This window comes from Rhinolophus sinicus, chromosome 18 (assembly GCF_057876585.1).
Source record: "Rhinolophus sinicus isolate RSI-liver-muscle chromosome 18, RSI-T2T, whole genome shotgun sequence".
Taxonomy (NCBI): Eukaryota; Metazoa; Chordata; class Mammalia; order Chiroptera; family Rhinolophidae; genus Rhinolophus; species Rhinolophus sinicus.
Genome location: NC_142518.1, coordinates 5,284,457 through 5,301,217, shown reverse-complemented (window position 1 = coordinate 5,301,217; position 16,761 = coordinate 5,284,457). Strand labels below are relative to the sequence as shown.

General features: G+C 44.8%; 1 protein-coding gene across 2 annotated transcripts in view; it reads right to left on the bottom strand.

The window, feature by feature from the left end:
• CLCN4 (Cl-/H+ antiporter 4) overlaps positions 1–16,761 on the bottom strand; it is a 60,314-nt gene that overhangs the window by 14,662 nt on the left and 28,891 nt on the right. For both annotated transcript variants that reach the window (XM_019746274.3, XM_019746273.3), the window contains exons 5-11: positions 15,840–16,027; positions 13,013–13,135; positions 7,271–7,477; positions 7,086–7,166; positions 5,563–6,108; positions 3,764–3,950; positions 1,740–2,138 (exon numbers count right to left, since the gene is read on the bottom strand). In XM_019746274.3, the coding sequence (XP_019601833.1) occupies positions 1,740–2,138; positions 3,764–3,950; positions 5,563–6,108; positions 7,086–7,166; positions 7,271–7,477; positions 13,013–13,135; positions 15,840–16,027 (1,731 nt within the window). The remainder of the gene's footprint in view (positions 1–1,739; positions 2,139–3,763; positions 3,951–5,562; positions 6,109–7,085; positions 7,167–7,270; positions 7,478–13,012; positions 13,136–15,839; positions 16,028–16,761) is intronic.

Genomic DNA, 16,761 nt, shown 5'->3' with positions numbered 1-16,761 from the left:
CAAGCTTAAATTTCTTCTCTAACCGGTTGATGACAATTGCTGCTCCCCACTTGATTACAGTAATGGGTTTCAGCAAAATTAGTAAACTGTGTCTTAGCAGGTGTGCCTGGAGCTACACAACAGGTAATGGATTCCGTGACATTTATTATTTTAGTTTTTAAATTTCAACCATTGCTTAAAAGATGTTAGGAATTGAACAAATTTTTTAAAGGCTGCTGATTACATTATTTTAAAACAAATCTAACCCTACTTATACAGCTTTTTAAAACAAATCTCATTTTTTTATAAGGCAATGCTTATGCCTAAAGGCACCTACCTGTTAAGTGACAGGAGCTATAATAAAGAGAAGTATCACTGAGCACTTAAGCACAAATGTGCTATCGTGTCTGAAATATAAAATCAGTTGTTGCTTTGGGGAGGTAAATAAATATGCCTGAGCAACAACCTAAAATTAAAGGATACATCTTATCTAAACTTATTTTTATAAAGCTTTCGATGAAGATACTTTAAAGATATTTTCAAAGCTATTTAACATACAGAGAAACTAGGAATTCAAAGGGAGTGCCTAAGAGATAGTGAACAAAGGCAGGGAGAAGCAAAGGGTTCTCAGGTGAAGGTGCCTTCCCAGTGGGGTAATCTGTGGTCATACCCAGCGAGTCCCACTGGCAAACATCATAAACACTCTGGAAGATGGGATATGTAGTAAAGTCATCGAGTGCACACCTGAGCCACATCACAGGCTCCAGCCAACCACGAGATGCTGGGATGGTGTGCAAATCGTAGGGCAGGGATGTGAGCAAGATGGCATTCGTGTTTGCCATGTGCCACGGATGCGCTCGGCTGGTCCCTGCCCCGCTGCATTGGGAGGACTCCACCAGAGCGAGCCCTCCGAGGCTCACTGCTCCCCCTTGCTGGGGCCTCAGAATCCTTCCCCTCCTGCTCCCCTTCCAATAGAGTCATCCCTAGGCTGATGGGGCCCACAGGCTTGCTCTCTGAGCCACCTGTCTTCAGGACACCCTACCTGGGCATCACTCCCTCTCTGCTCTCCCAACTCAACAGCCTGCCCCTCAGCCCAACTGATTTCAGCACACGAGGAAGAAGAGTATCACACGGAACTGCCAGGACTTCTGCTCATTAACCCACACAGGCCTCTAACTGGTGCAATGGGATATAATGTCATAAACGGAAGTGAAAGGCTGTGTGGTGCCAAGAGAGGCGTCTGAAGCGAAGAAATCACCATCTCAGGAGTTAGCCTGCCTGAAAGTCCACCTCTGAGACCAGCTCTGCCCAGGCTCTCCCATCTCTTCCTTCTCAGCTTCACCCAACAATGAATTCCCAAAAAGGCAGTAGCAGCAGCAGCAGCAGCAGCTGCTGCAGCTTTTCTCCTAGCAGGACTGGGGCTCAGGGAGCTGCTAGCAAACATGGCGCTCATCTTCCAGTCACGAACGCCTCTGCCAAGACACTGCTCCTCACAGTGTGACTTGGGGGCCAACAACATCATCATTACAGGGAGGCTGGGAGAAATGCAGAGTCTCGGGACCCACCCCAGACCTACTGAATCAGAATCTGCATTTTCACCAGATCCCCAGGTGACACGAATATAAATTAAAGTGTGAGAACCCTGGGCTTCAAGCCCTCTGACCTTTGAACATTCTCTCTACCCTTTTTTGAGAATTTGGGGGCTACAAAGACTGCCATTTGCCTCTTAGTAAGACATGAGCTTCCCTCTTTTTACTCACTTATTGCAAGAATCAGTTCCCTCCTCTGCGCGAATCCAATGAGGCGCTCGGAGTCCCTGGAGACCACCACGGGGAAGCCATTGTAGTCGGTCTCCTTGATGAGTGTCTCCACATCCTCGACGGTCATGCTGTCCTGCGTGAGCACAGACAGCGGCGGCTCTCCCCGCCGCGGCCGCATGACGTCAGTGGCCAGCGTGCGGTGGGTGAACTCATCCTTTACGTCCAGAAATGGGTACCCGTTCAAGTGGATGTGAGCCTCGTAGATGCCTTCTTTCCCAAAGGCATCGGCCACCCACTTGCTGGTCACGGCTGCTGCCATCAGGGGCACGATGTATTCTAGACCACCCGTTAATTCAAACATGATGACCACCAACGACACCGTCATCCTGGTAACTCCACCTACAAGCGAAGAGAGGAGTGAAATTCCAAAACTCAACCCCAGACCCTCGAGAGGGCATGCATTGTACAAACTGACAAGCTGGCTTTAAACTCTCCAGACAGGAGAGTTTCTAAGGAGACAGTCCTACAGGTCACCCATGCCCACACCTCTGGAACTGAGGTCAGGTTCTGTTAACCACAGCCTTGCACCAGGGACCTGTAAATCACAACTGGGCTGTCTATCCACCTAGGACCACACGCCTTGCTTTTTGATGAGTGGATTCTATGCAGGCTGTGCGAGTTTCTGACTCAGCAAGGGTGGCCCTCTTCCAGAACCCCATAAGCCGGAAAATTGTAGAGATTCTTAGGGGCTATGGACAGGAGAGGGACCCACCGTTGTGTCTCTTACTATCCAAAGGGAGAATCCATACAACTCCTAATCTGCCAATAAGCTTAAACTGGTGTTTCTTGAGCTCAACACTAGCAACACTTGAGGCAGGATCATTCTTTGTGGTGGGGCCGTCCTGTGCACTGTAGGATGTTGAGCAGCGTCCCTGGCCCCCACCCACTAGATGCTAGTAGCACCCTCCCCCCAGGTATGGAGGCCAAAGCTGTCTCCTCCATTGTCTAGTGTTCCTGACAAGCACAATTGCCCAGAGTTAAAAACCACTGTTCTAGATGGTACAGCTGCAAGATGGTAGAAACTCTATCAGTCTGGGTCCCTGAATGACTGAGTGGAGAGAAGCCCTCTGCTAACTCACACCACACACACACACACACACACAGCTGACTCTCATTATTCGTGGTAGTTCTGTTCTATAAAGTCCCCACAAACACTGAATTAGTGAATACTAAATCGTTGCCCTAGGGAAAATATAACTTTAGGTTCCTGTGAGCCTCTAGTCACATTTTTGTCAACCTATCAACACAAAACCTTATTTTATGTGTTTCTGTTTAAAGACACTTTACTTAATATACATAGCTGATTCATTGAACTCAGGGCCAACAGCACATAACTCATGCCTGAAGGAAGCTTCTCCAACACACGTATTTTCTCCCTAAGGCACATCCCAGCTTTCTTGCACTTAGAAATACCAGACAGCCCTTACCTCAACACTACGCTTGGGGGCATTTTAAACAGCAAAATCAGTAACAAAAAGCACAATAGTGCAAAACACGTGGCACTAAATAGACCACAAAAAGGACACTTGTGTACAGTCTGAGCTGAACCGAGAAGGTGGACCTCACCTTGATCAACCTCAGCTGGGGATGTACGTGCGTGTCGGACAACTCCAATTTCCCACTGTTCTGCACATTTCTCAGAATGACTGCAAAAGCCCCCTCTTCCCCCCAGTATTGATTTAGGAGTTACAGACAAATTGAAACAAGTAGACAAATTCCCATACATGGAATTCACAAATAATGAGGATCGACTGCGTATCACGAGCAAGACATAAACCTTGGTGTGGTAAGCCACTGTGATTTAGGTGCTCATTTGTTACAGCAGCACAACCTCACCTACCCTAAGAATCCAAGTGCTGGTGTCTTCCTTCTTGCCAGTCCTCTAAACCTGATGAGCCTTTGTGGTTGGTCTGTCTCACCTTTCCTTGTGCCCCACCTCCACCTTACCCCACCTGTGGCTGTACCTAGGCAGGCCGCAGCTCCCACCATTGCATAAAGTCCTGGGGTGACACAGTCTGCTCCAGGCCTGCACCAGTTCCTGAAGATGATCCAGTCATGGTGATGGTAAGCCAGCTGCTCCACGCCGATCCCCACCATCCTGCCGGCCATTGCTCCCACAGCCATACTAGGGATGAAGAGGCCGGACGGGATCTCCAGGGAGCACACAGGGGAAAGAAGCGTGAGGAAAGGAGTCTAGTTTCCCGCTTCCCCACACCCAGTAAACACGGCCCCTCTCAACAAGCTTGCCATTTGGCTTCAGTCTTCCAAAAAAGGCACAACACTTCAAAACAGGTCAGCTGGGGAAAGAGGGGATCAATGATTTCACCCACTTAGTCTATCTACTGTGACTTGGAGGGGAGGCCATTTTACACTTTCATTTCCTCGCTTTCCAAAGCAGGCCTGGTTTGCATGCTGTGGGTTAAAGAATGATAAGCCCCACTGCAAATAACATTCAAAGTGAGCATCTGTCACTTGAGATACTCGCCACTTTCTCACTCCCCTTGAGTGTCATTCAGATTAGCTTTCAAAATTAAATGTCAAGCCACAGCATGAAAATGAAAAAGAAGGGCCTGCAACTGTGCACAGGTAAAATAAAGAAGCTGAAAGCGTCAGTGCAGCTGTCCTGGACTGTCCAAAAGGCTTCTCCTGGGCTCACGGCCCTGACTATACAGTGGCCAAACACATGTTAGAGAGAATGGGAAGCAGCTCCCTCTCGATGTACAGAAGATAAAGCACATCTTCTGAAAAGTATTCTGAATACTTTCGAGCCAGGTTAGAGGCAGCAAAGAAATAGACTGTGTAAATTAAAAGATCTTGATCTTACAGTCTCTCACAAGCATGATAAGAGACTGTTTCATGTTTCACTGTGTGAAAACACATCTGAATTTATCTAACGATCACACATGTGCTGCAGAACGCATGTGACACTCCATGTTCACAGAGGTTGCACGTAACCGTGATCCTGAGTGGGAGCTGCATTTATGCGCACCCCAGATCGGCATCAATCTCAGGATGGACATGGATCTTTAACCAAATTCCAGGTAAGTTTGAATCCTCCAGTGTGATTTCTAGTCTGGGACATTCCTGAGGAAATTGTTCCTTTCTGAGATGCCCCTTATCCCCCAGCCACTTAATCCCCAGTAACTTCAAAGTCGAGTTCTCCCAGCAGGCCCTAAAAGATACTGCTAGTGTCTTCCTCAGACACGAAACTAAATCTTTTTGCTAGGAGATGATAGCTCAGAGACAGTCAGCTGTTTGATGAAGACCACCCAGCCCTGTGCTCAAGGCAAAAAGTCAGCTTTGTGCGTGCCTATCACACACTCAAGTGTAAACTCTATACAATTTCTTAGACGTCTCAAAAAGGAAACAAATCATAACAATACCACAGAGAAAGCAATAGTAATGGAGCATGACGGGGGTTCTGGAGGATTCTCAATGTTCTGCTTTTGGTCCTGGCTGCACAAGCATGTGTGTTTTGTGAAAGTTCCCCAAGCTGTACACGTCTCTATATGAATGATGTACTCTGAGCCTTAGTTCCTTCACTTGTAAAATGGGATTAAAATCTCTACTTCATAGGCTTGCTGTTTATCAAAAGCATTGTTTCTTGTTGATTAAAAGAATGCCAAGTGCCCGGCACAAGACAACATTCAATAAAGGTCAATGCCCCTTTCCTCCCATCACAATTTTATTTTGGCAAGTAAGGTAGGTGCTATCCCCAGAAGGACACAGATGGCCCCCCACATCTTTCTTCCCCTTCACTTACCTTCATGCCAAAGGTAAATATGGTAATGACGATCTTGAAGATGAGCGCCAGGGCCAGCTGCCACATGGCCGTGTACACCCCAAACCCAGCCGGCCGGTCAGGGATGTCATCCACAGGCCGGGTCATATTGGGGTCATTGATGTAGTCACAGAGCTGGGAGGACTCAAGGGCCCCACAGTCATTGAAAAGCTCAGAAATGAGCTCGCTCGTGCTCCGGCGTGTGTAGGGATTGGGGTAGGCGATGATGGCCGTGATGGCGGTCACCACGATGACCTCCAGCACCGGGTACTTGCCCAGCTTGGTGGTTTTGCGCCTCCTGCACCAGGCGATGTTGCAGCGGATGAAGAGGGTTCCCCACAAGCCCCCAAAGACCCCTAGCAGGATGAAGGGGAAGAGCTCGGCCATGTACCAGGGCGTGTGATATTCCACGTAAAAGAGAACGAGGCGGCTGTTCCCAAAGGGATTGATGGATCGCAGCGTGAAAGCCGCCACCAGGGCTGCAAAAAATGACCTCCACAAGGTCTTCAAGGGAAAATAGTAACTGACCTGGGACAAACAAGGAGAAAATTAGAGACTGGCTGAAGAAAGGGCTGTCCAGAGCCCCAGCCCCCCTGACCAGCAGCCACCACTGGCGCTTGGTGTGAAAGTCACACTCAAACCAAAGATGGGTGGTACTCACTTCCTCAATCTAGGTTTAATTATGATCCAAATGCACCAACAAAGATATTTAAAGGACTCTGTGTCTAAAAGTAGAATGGTGTATTTGAGCTATTTTTTTAAAGAGAAATGAAAATATTTAATCATAATTCTGTTTACGGCACAGAGACCAGCCTCAAAGCAAATAAACCTCTGAATTTGATTCTACAGACAACAGAATAGATCATGGGTTGGAAAACCCTGGCCCAGCAAATGTATCCATATGGCACAGGAGTTAAGAATGATTTTATATTTCATAAATGGTTGGAAGGAAAAAAGAATATTTTGTGACATGTGAAATATTCAAAAGAAGAACACCACTTTGTGACAGGTGAAAATTACATAAAATTCAAACTTCAGCGTTCCTAAGGAAAGTTTTTTTGGAACACAGCCACGCCCAGTCATGTGAACATCATCTGTGGCGGCTTTCCCGCTACAACGGCAGAGTTGAGTAGTTGCGTCAGAGACCATAAGACCCTCAAAGCCTAGAATATTTACTATCTGGCCCTTTCCAGAAAACTTTTGCCAACCCCTGGAATAGATCCATTTGGGTTGCCAAAACCAAAAATGTTTAACTCAGTTCGTTATGAGAAAGAAAGAGGACTGCAAATCTTCCCCAAAAATCATACTGGCAATTTTTAAAACAATACATGAAAACAGGTATTTCGCGGTAGAAATGTGGCTCCTTAGTGACCTGCAGGAATTTTGTTCAGTACTCCTTTGAGTCTAGTCCTCAAAGGGCTGGAGATAGAAGCCTACTGCTGTGCTAACCATCCACAGTCCTCAGCCCTTAAAACCCTGCATGCCCTCGGCCCCCCCATACTCACCTCTTCTAGACTGAAAAGCACCCCCCCGATAGGAGCACCAAAGGCAACGGAGACACCAGCAGCCGCTGCAGCTGACAGCACCTGCGACGCAAAGAGTTCTGTGTAAGCCCCAGGCCTTTCAGGAAAACATTTGCAGGTGAGACGGAGGGGGCTCCTTCCAGGACACGGAAGCTAAGCCTGCTCACCTCACGCCTCTTGCCTTCATTCTTGCTGTACTTGGAGAAGAGGCTGCTGAAGAAGTTGCCACAGCAACAAGCCACGTGCACCAGCGGCCCCTCTTTCCCAAGGCTCAGGCCCGAGGACACTACCAGCACGAGGGTCACAGTCTTGATTAGCAGGGTCCACTTGCCCAAGTAGCCCCTGATGATAAAGCCGCTCAGAATGGTCTTTATCTGCAACAGGGTGGAGAAGAAGGCGGTGCGAGCTGCTTCAATGCCACGGCTGGGAAACAACAAGTTCCTCTCAGAGGCATTTCTCAAGCTTAGATTCATTAAATCATATGGAAGAGAGGCTACTTTCATTTTTTGTTTAGCTATAATTTTATATTAATAGAATTTACGTTAATGTATGATTTGATATTATATTAATAGAAACCTAAAACAATTCAACGCATAGGAAATCTTGAGAATTCCTGCAGTAATAAGATCATAATGAGGACTGAATAACTATTGAAGTCTCATTTTATTTATGGCATTTTATCTTGCTCACATTATCCTCTGTTGTGCTGAAAAGAGACAAGTATCTATTGATTTTAACTGCTAACTTTTGACTATTGAAAGATGTCCAAGATAAAGAGACAGAAAGCTGGCTAGCTATATGACAAACCAAACAGAACAAAATGTCAATTGAACTTTGGGTCAGGTCTGCAAACCATGGCCCGTGGGCCATAACCAGCCCACTGCCTACTTTTTATGACCCACACACTAGGGGTGCTTTCCATATTTTTAAATGTAATATATACACAATACTATTAGTCGTTTAGTGAGAATAGTTGCTCGATTTTGCCTCTTGGTTCACAAAGCCTAAAATATTGATTGTCTGCCCTTTTCCAGAAGTCTGCCGACCCCTGCTGCAGGCCATGGGTATATTGGTGTTTACTGTCTAACTCTTTCAACTTTTCAGTATGTTTCAAAATATTCTTAATACGATGTTGGAAAAAGATGCAATGGGATTTATAGATGATGTAATACAGAATTGTACACCTGAAATCTATGTAATTTTACTAACAATTGTCACCCCAATAAATTTAATAAAATAAAATTTAAAAAAAAATGCTCAACATTGTACTAACGTAATTCTGGGGGATGTGAAGGTGTTTGAATACATGACGACCCCTTCCCTTCCATCAAATGTTGCCCCTTGTATTGAGAAGGATGTTGACTACAGGTAATCATCTTGCTCCACGTACAGACCTGCCACATTTTGTAAATGCCAAATAATGGCTTTCTTCCTAAAAGTACACATGAGTTTGCCTAACACTTTTAGAATTCAACTGGGTGCCAATCTCAGTGATAAATTTCATATATTGGAGTCTTCTTCCCCCAAACAGTATTCTTGGGGTATAGGAACATCATCTGTGGTTAGATAACTTTTTACCTTCAATCTTTCCCACAAATGGCTGAAATGGAGTGAATGCTTACTATTGAGCAATTTACAAGCCTATAATCATAGATTAATTAGACACCCAGTGAATCAGCCAATGAAATACACCGTCAGTTTCTGTTTTCCCATTGCATGATACGTAATGGGACAATGTTAACTCTTGTCAGTGTCAGGACATTTATGTCACTTTCAAAGTGCCTCCTAGTGGGCACTGCTCGGCGAAGAAATTCGTTTCTCAAATAGCTGTTACAGTCCTTCTCAACCTTGGCACTCACTGGGATCACCTAAGAAATTAGAACCCCCAAGATGTGGTCCGAGGTGTATCCTGGGCCTGGGGATTTGTACAGCCTCCCCGGTGATTCTGAAATGCAGCCCACGTAGAGAACCACTGCTCCATTCCTGAAAAGAGTAGTATAGGTCTTCCTGATGTCTCACTATTTAAGGGACGGTCCTGAAACCAGCACTGTCATCTTTGGCAATTTGGGGAGAGTCACGAAGTGAGCTAATCCTCGAAATTTTAAAGGGGTGCAAATGGGCCCTTTTCATGTCAGAATTATTGATAAAGATCTTTCTTAATTCACGGAGAAAGCTAGAGAGCAAGTGAGAGTACGGGCGTGCATTTCCAAAGGATTCCATGAGCTCCTTCCTATAGAAGGAATGCAATCAGATGCTATTTCTTGAACTAGCCTTGAACTAATGGCAGACACACTGGCGGTGGTTAAACTGGTTTTTAACAGTGGTAGTTGGCCTATTTGAACCTGCGCTCTGAGGATCTCAGATCCCTTTGTTTAAGGGATGTTTTATTATGCCTGCCACAATCCTGCCTTTTTGTGTTGCCTTGAATAAAATTATCTATAATTTTTTGTCAATTAGTTAATGTAGATTTGGACCCTAGGGCACAGTTTAAGAGTGTAATACCATTCAGAAAATTACAAGCATCTAAATTACCTGAGCCTATGCCAGCCATGACATGTGGCAAATTGAACAACGTAATAGGCATTTTGTAATTCTCTAAAATGATTTTATAAAATTGTCATGATCAAATTAGGGTCCAAAGAAAGCAAATCCATTCCCAGTAGATGCCAAAATCCAATCGCTTGCTTTAATTCGAATTAACAGAGACAGGAACCCAGCAGGGCTTTAATGAGATGTATTGCAGCGGTTTTGTGACTTTGTGGGGTTAACTTCAAAACCTTTCTGGTAAATAAATAGCTGTGAGAGTGTTCATGTTTTATAATGAAACATCAACTCAAAGGAAGTTCTAAAAGGACATGATTTCTTATATAGTCGATAGTGGTTGTCCTAACGAAGCAAAAAGAAGGAGCAAGAGGGGCATCCCAGCCCAGTTCTCCCTAAATTCCCAAGTCCTAGAACAAGTGTTCCCATTTCAATGTGCTTTAGAGAGCTTTTCCTACAAGAGCATTTCCTACACAGAAAAAAAGGTTCTCTAAGTTTGCATTTCAAAAACGTTTCCAAAGGAATTTTCATTCTAAGTAATCAAAATGCTTCAGAGGCGAGTGCTAGGGAGGGTGAGCAATTTTTAAAATGTACAAAAAAAGTGTAGTGCATTTGAAGTTTGTTCTGACATTGCACGCCATATAACAGCTTAAAGCAGATCACCTCAAATGGTGGTAGGTCTATTTCCCAAATTGCTCAGTTAGTATCTTTGTTAAAATGAAGGAGAATGGCCCTGTATCTCAATTTGAGTGAAGTCGGTTTATGTAGTTAGTTGGGTTTTGATTGGGAGAAGGTTCTTTGTAGCCATGAACTATTTATTCATGTTTACTTTTTACTCTGCCCTTTTCCTCCAACCACCGGGGTAGGTACCGCACCCTTAGCTTAGCAATTTCAAGCAGTAGTGAAAATTTTGCTACTCCTGAGTCATAATAACCAAAACTTAATTACAAAACTTCCATTGGGTTCTCGATACTTTACAAGATTGTGAACTCTTTTATAAATAGACAAATGGATCTGTTACATATCATATACAGTTAAAAGCATATTAATAAGACAAGCACCCATGCACCCACTGCCAAGTTTAAGATAGAAGCGTGGGTACCTTTGAAAGCCGGCTGTCTGCTTCCTCAGTAGAAGTTCCCTCCTCACCCACCCCAATCGTCTCCTTACCTTTCTTTATGGCCTTGGCACATACAGAGGGTGCCAAAAAAAATGTATACACATTTTAAGAAAGGAAAAAAAACTGTATTAAAATTACACTGATGGTAACCACTTTAAGCACCTCTTGTAATTGCAGAAGTCAAACATGACTTGTTATTGGTATATATTGAGTATTACAATTTTAATAGATTTTCCTTTCCTAAAATGCGTATTCATTTTTTTTTGGCACCCTCTGTATCACCCTCTGTGTCACTAAACAGTATGCTGCTGCATTTTGGTTGTTTATGGACTTTATGTAAATAGAATCATACTTTAGTCTTCCGCAACCTACTTTTTTCACTTAATATTGCTTTTTCAAGTTTCACCCCTATCAGTGTGTTCCCTGCACTTTTGTCACACAGGAAACGTAATGCTAAACTCAGGAGTTTACTCCCTGTGAGTTCGGCTCTCACAAAGAAAGATGCCTGCTTCAGACGGACAGCAAGTCCAGGCAGCCCATGTCCGAGCTCCCTGACTGTCCACAAGACCCCAAGCTAAGCTGGCATCTCTGGTTCTGGGGAGGGGGAGACGGGATTGCCCATCACAACTTTCATTGCTGCTTTGAAGTTTCCACCAATTCCCTTTGGCGATTTCCTTATTTTGACAAGGTGGCTTGAGTCAAAAAACTCCTACTGTTGGCAGTGGGGTCATAAACTGAGATGCCAACAACGCTCTGTTCTTTTTAATGTGTATGGTGCCTTCGGTCTTAGACAGCCAATAAAATGCAGTCAGTTCTGCCATAATGCTTGTTTTGAAAACACGAATTTGTTCCAATGTGATTCATGCATCAGGGAAGAACTTGAGCAGAACACAAATTTCGCATCTGTTTATGCATAATTTCATCTGGGAGAAACATGGGGTGAACGCAGAAAACTGCACCAGCTGAACCCAGCCAGGCAGAGATACACAAAACGCACACAGGCACACGCCTCAAACATCTACCAGTTCACACGTGCACTAGAGAGTATGTATATATTTCTTGACCAATCAACTATGTAAAACTGTGCTACTGTTTTCATTAGGCTGCTATCTTTTTTATACGTGTCACTGACAAAGTTTTTGAGCGTTATGCCCCTAACCCCACTTTCCCCACGAGCTCTGTGGTTTGTTTGTATGATTTTGCACAGCCCTGTGATTTTTAGGAATGCACGTTGCATTACAGCAGAACTGACTGTATTGAGGAATTAGGGTGGTATTGCAGCTTGTTTTTCAGGGTCCTGCAACAACATGTTAATATAAACCATCAAAAAGTCAGTGTAACATATTAAGTCTTTTTTTCCTATCTCTCCTGGAACAAGGCACGTTCAAGCTTCTCTTCCACAGTCTTTTCATTATTCCAGCCCTTTCCATGACCTTCCTAGACCAGAGGCAGTGTTGGTGGGCACCACATAAGGCTGTGCGTGCAGGAAGCAGGGACCAATGTGGGTCCGTCGCCATTACCAGTCGCATCTTGAAACTCACCATCTCCACTGCCTATGGGCATTACTGAAGCATCAACCTGGAGGAGAACTGAATTGCACTGACTATAGTGATAATATAAGAACATTTAAAATTGTGTCTGGCTGAAATATTCACTCTCTGGGCTTTGTAGGAATTCACTCAATTAGTATTCTTCTACCCAGTAGATCGTCCTAGGTTTATAAGACTCTAAACTCACAGGGGTCCATTCTCAGGGCAGGCACTGAATGTAGGATTGAGATTTTTAAAGATTGCTACTACTTTGTCACCCGAAGAGCAAATCGTGGCAAGGGGGTTTACTCATCAGTAAACTTTCTGAGCACAAACCTCCACTACCGTCTATTTCCACATTATATCACAGATGTACTTACGAGTTACAGGCTTTAGGGGTTATGCCTCGTTTCACAGACGAGAATTGAATCATCTAATTTAAGTAATAGAGCACAAATCCTAAATACAGATTTTAAATCCTAGCTTCAACTCCCAGCTTACCAGCTTAGTGACCGTGGGCAAGTTACTTAACCTGTCTGTGCTTCTTCAGTTCCTCAACTATCAAATGAAGGCCAATAGTAGCTACCTCTTGGGTTCATTGTAGGAGCTAAAAGAGTTCACAGATGTCAAAGGCTTGGAACTGTGCTTGGCACATTAAGTGCTACGTACGTATCTGACCTTCTCATTAGTGGCACAAAAGAAATTCAGCCCCCACTCACCTCTGGTATACCAGAACCACAGGCGTAGGGCGCAAAGACACGCACCAGGGAGACGGCCAAAAACGCAAACAGCAAGGCCCACAGGATGTACATTAGGTAATTCAGAATGTAAGCACTGGCACCCTGAAAAACAGACACAAAAACAAGAAAGAGCCCATCAGCCTCGGCACACCTGAGCCCGGCCCGCCCCTCTGCTGTGAGAGAAGTGGTGGCCGGATTGGGCAGCTTCTGTCCCGGTCCTGTGTCAACACAAAGGCCAATGTTGGTTTTATCGGCTGTTGCTATTGCTACAGTCAACACCCACAAACACAGCACGGGGGCTTCTCCACAAGCTGTGTACACACAGCTTCTACCAGGTGAAATCTCAGTGGCCATGGCAACCGGGACTAAGACTCGGCTTTAATCACCACTTGTGCTAGAGTTAATGAAAGGTGTGACGCAGACAATTCTGTCTTCGAGCCCTGAAAGGTATGCTTTGTCGTGTCTGTGGTGGCTCAGCCCCTCTTTGCTTTCACTAAGGCCACCGCCATGCCGCAGCAAGCAGCCGCCATGCCAATGAGTAAGTGTCAGAACTGTAGTCTGGAATACTGCTACTCAGGTGTGCTCCCTGGGCCAGCAGCAGCAGCTTCACCTGGGCGCTTTAGCAATGCAGAGTCTCAGGCCCTGCCCCGGAGCTGCTCGATCAGACACTCCAGAGGTGAGGCCTGGCAACACGAATTTCAACAAGCTCTCCAGAGGACTGAGGGGCATGCTAACAGTTAAGAGGCACTTGTGGGGGCGGGGGGGAGTTGTTCATCTCCTCAGAATAATTCATTGAACTATTTCTTCCAGATTATCTGATGTGTGCCAAAGGTTTTCTGACCAAAAAACACACGGTCTGAGCTCTTTGACGCAGAAGACCTGGTCTGCTGGGGAGACACCACATTTCTCCAGACCTCAGCTTCTTGTCACCATCTGGATTATTCAAGTGAGGGAGAAGGAAAGCGAGGTCACCTACAAGTCAGGCCATGGCCACAGCCACATGTGTGCCTATTAAGTACAAAAACATGTTCCAGGAGACTGCTCTGGCCTTTACAATCACATATATTCACACCCTATGTGGCGAGAAATCAGACTGAGGAATACATTTCACACACTTAAAAATGTACTTTTTTGAGACTAAAAATAACTTCTCACTCTTGCTAACAGTAATTCTTTGAATCAAAGTATAAATCTTAGAAACGACTGAAAAGATGGACGGCCATGTTTCCCCAAAAAAACACATTGCAAGTAGGAGAGAAGAAATGAAATATGGCACTCAGCCAATTTTGCCTGCCCACTCCCATCAAGCAGAGAGAATTTATTTTGGAAGTAACGGAGAGCACTGACGATGTATGAGATTTCAAGATCCCTGTCTACTTCTGAGACTTGAAGGAATTAATTTTCAATTCCGCCCAGAGAGAGGTTTAGCAAAATGGCCAAATACATTCCAAGTATCTTCAGCTGTGGTAACTCCATAGGGAAAAAAAAAAAAAAAAAGTGGGGGCAGGAGGAGATGAAGAAATAGATTACATCTATCTTCTAAGGATAGTTCTAGCTTGAATAGTCTTCACATTACCCTTAATGTGAATCTTGGCAACCTAGCTCCCCCTCACCTGGGTTTCTGATCTGTCAATGACCCACAGTCATGGTGGTAACCACTGAATTGGGTTAGAAGTTAACCCTTTTCCCAAACTAAGATTTTTATACAGATCTGAAGCTCTAAGTGCCCGGTCAGCGGTTCACAACTACACCCCCGGTGCCTGGGACACTCCCATGTGAGAGGCCCACAAACATCCTCTGCAATGTGCTCATAAAATGCTCTGGAAAATGATAACTTCAACCACAATGAGATTGTGTAGTCACTTTGACAAATAGTCTGGTGGTTCCTCAAAAGGTTAAACACAGAGTTACCACATGACCTAGTCATTCCCCTACTAGGTATATCCCCAAGAAAGTTTTCCACACACAAAAACTTACGCACAAATGTTCAAAATAAAACCATTCATAATAGAGCAAAACAGAAGCAACATATGTTCATCAACTGATGAATGGACAAATAAAAGGTAGCTTATCCATATAATGGAATAGTATTCGGTCATGGAAAGGAGTGGTGTACCGCTTTATGCTGTAACATGGATGAACCTGAAAAACATGACGCTAAGTGAGAGAAGTCAGACACAAAAGTCCACATATTGTATGAAATGCCCAGAACAGGCAAGTCCATAGAGGCAGAAAGGAGAATAGCTGTTGCCAGGGGCTGGGGGGACTGGGGAGGATGGGGAGTGACTGCTAATCGGTACAAGGTTTCTTCTGGGGTGACGACCATGATCTAAAATTAGATTATGGCAATAGTTGCAAAACTCTGTGACTATTCTAAAAGCCATTAAATCATACACTGTAAATGTATATAAACCATACAGAATGTGAACTATATGTGACTAAAGCTATGTTTTTCCAAAAAAAGAGAACATCTTTTCTCCTTAATTAGAAGGTAGAAAAACCAACCCTATTTCTTCAGTATGATCAACACGCTTCTCTTGGTAAGAAAAATAAAGCCAATCATAAGACTTTTTAAAATATACATATGTACTTTGCACATGAAGCAGTGAAGAAGGGTTTTCCAACTGAAGTTTGAAAATGAGAGCTAGAGAAAGCCAAGTCGCACTACTTTGAGACCATGGACAATTACCACGACAGGCACTTGAAGGGGAAAGCACGGACATTCACAAAGGGTACCAGGACGGTGCAGAGCGCCTGTGGAATGGTGGGCGTTCCCAGCCAGGACCGGCTGTGCCCAGAAACCCACCTCTGACTGATTCACCAGCAACTCCGACCATTTCTGCCACAGGGGACACTTGTCCCTGTCCTCAAAAGTGGTCTCGTTGGAAGTCCAGCAGCACTGCTCGTGGCTGTACCAGAAGGCAGACAGGCAGACCCCCTCTTTCAAGTCGGTCATCCAGTCGACGGCAAGATCGATGACCCCAGCCAAGGTGCCTGGGAGAAACAGCAAGAGCCACTTAGAGGACTTGCCCCGTGATGCAGTGACAATGCACAGCACGGAGCCAACACAGGAGCATGTCAGCCACACATACAGGAAGTTTCTTTCAAACTTCAGAAATAGGGTATACATACCCGATAAATGATGAAACCCCTCAGTGGCTTCTGGGGCAGGATGCTGAGGTCACACACATTAATATTTCTCAGGGAACTATGACAATTCAGACAAAATGGAGGCATAATGACTATAACAGCCTCATCATTTAAGTAAGGTATAGCCACCAAATGGGAACCAAACTTGGAAAATCTCACCTATTAGAACCTTCTGGATTTTTGAATTATGGATAAGGGACTGTAGGTCCATGTAAGTAAACAAGTGCTTTAAAGGCTGATCGAAGTGGGATAAAACAGAGTGTTCAGTGGGCTCCAAGGGGCTACCTTGGGTCTCTTTGTAGAATAAGCCATTCTTCCAGTCTTTTCCAAAAACTACTAAATATTTCAAACTTCTACTGAATCCTATTATAATATCACTCCCCACCTGCATCAATACCAGCGGCATCCACATACCTGCATCCGGGGCTCCTCCCACCTGGTTACACCTGCTACTTCGAAGCTACCCACTGTTCTGAGAAGAATGCCCGAATCCTTAACAGCTCACAGATTCGAACAGCTGGCCCCCCGATCTCTCCAGCCTTGTCTCTTTCAATCACTAAGCCCCACACCCTGCCCAC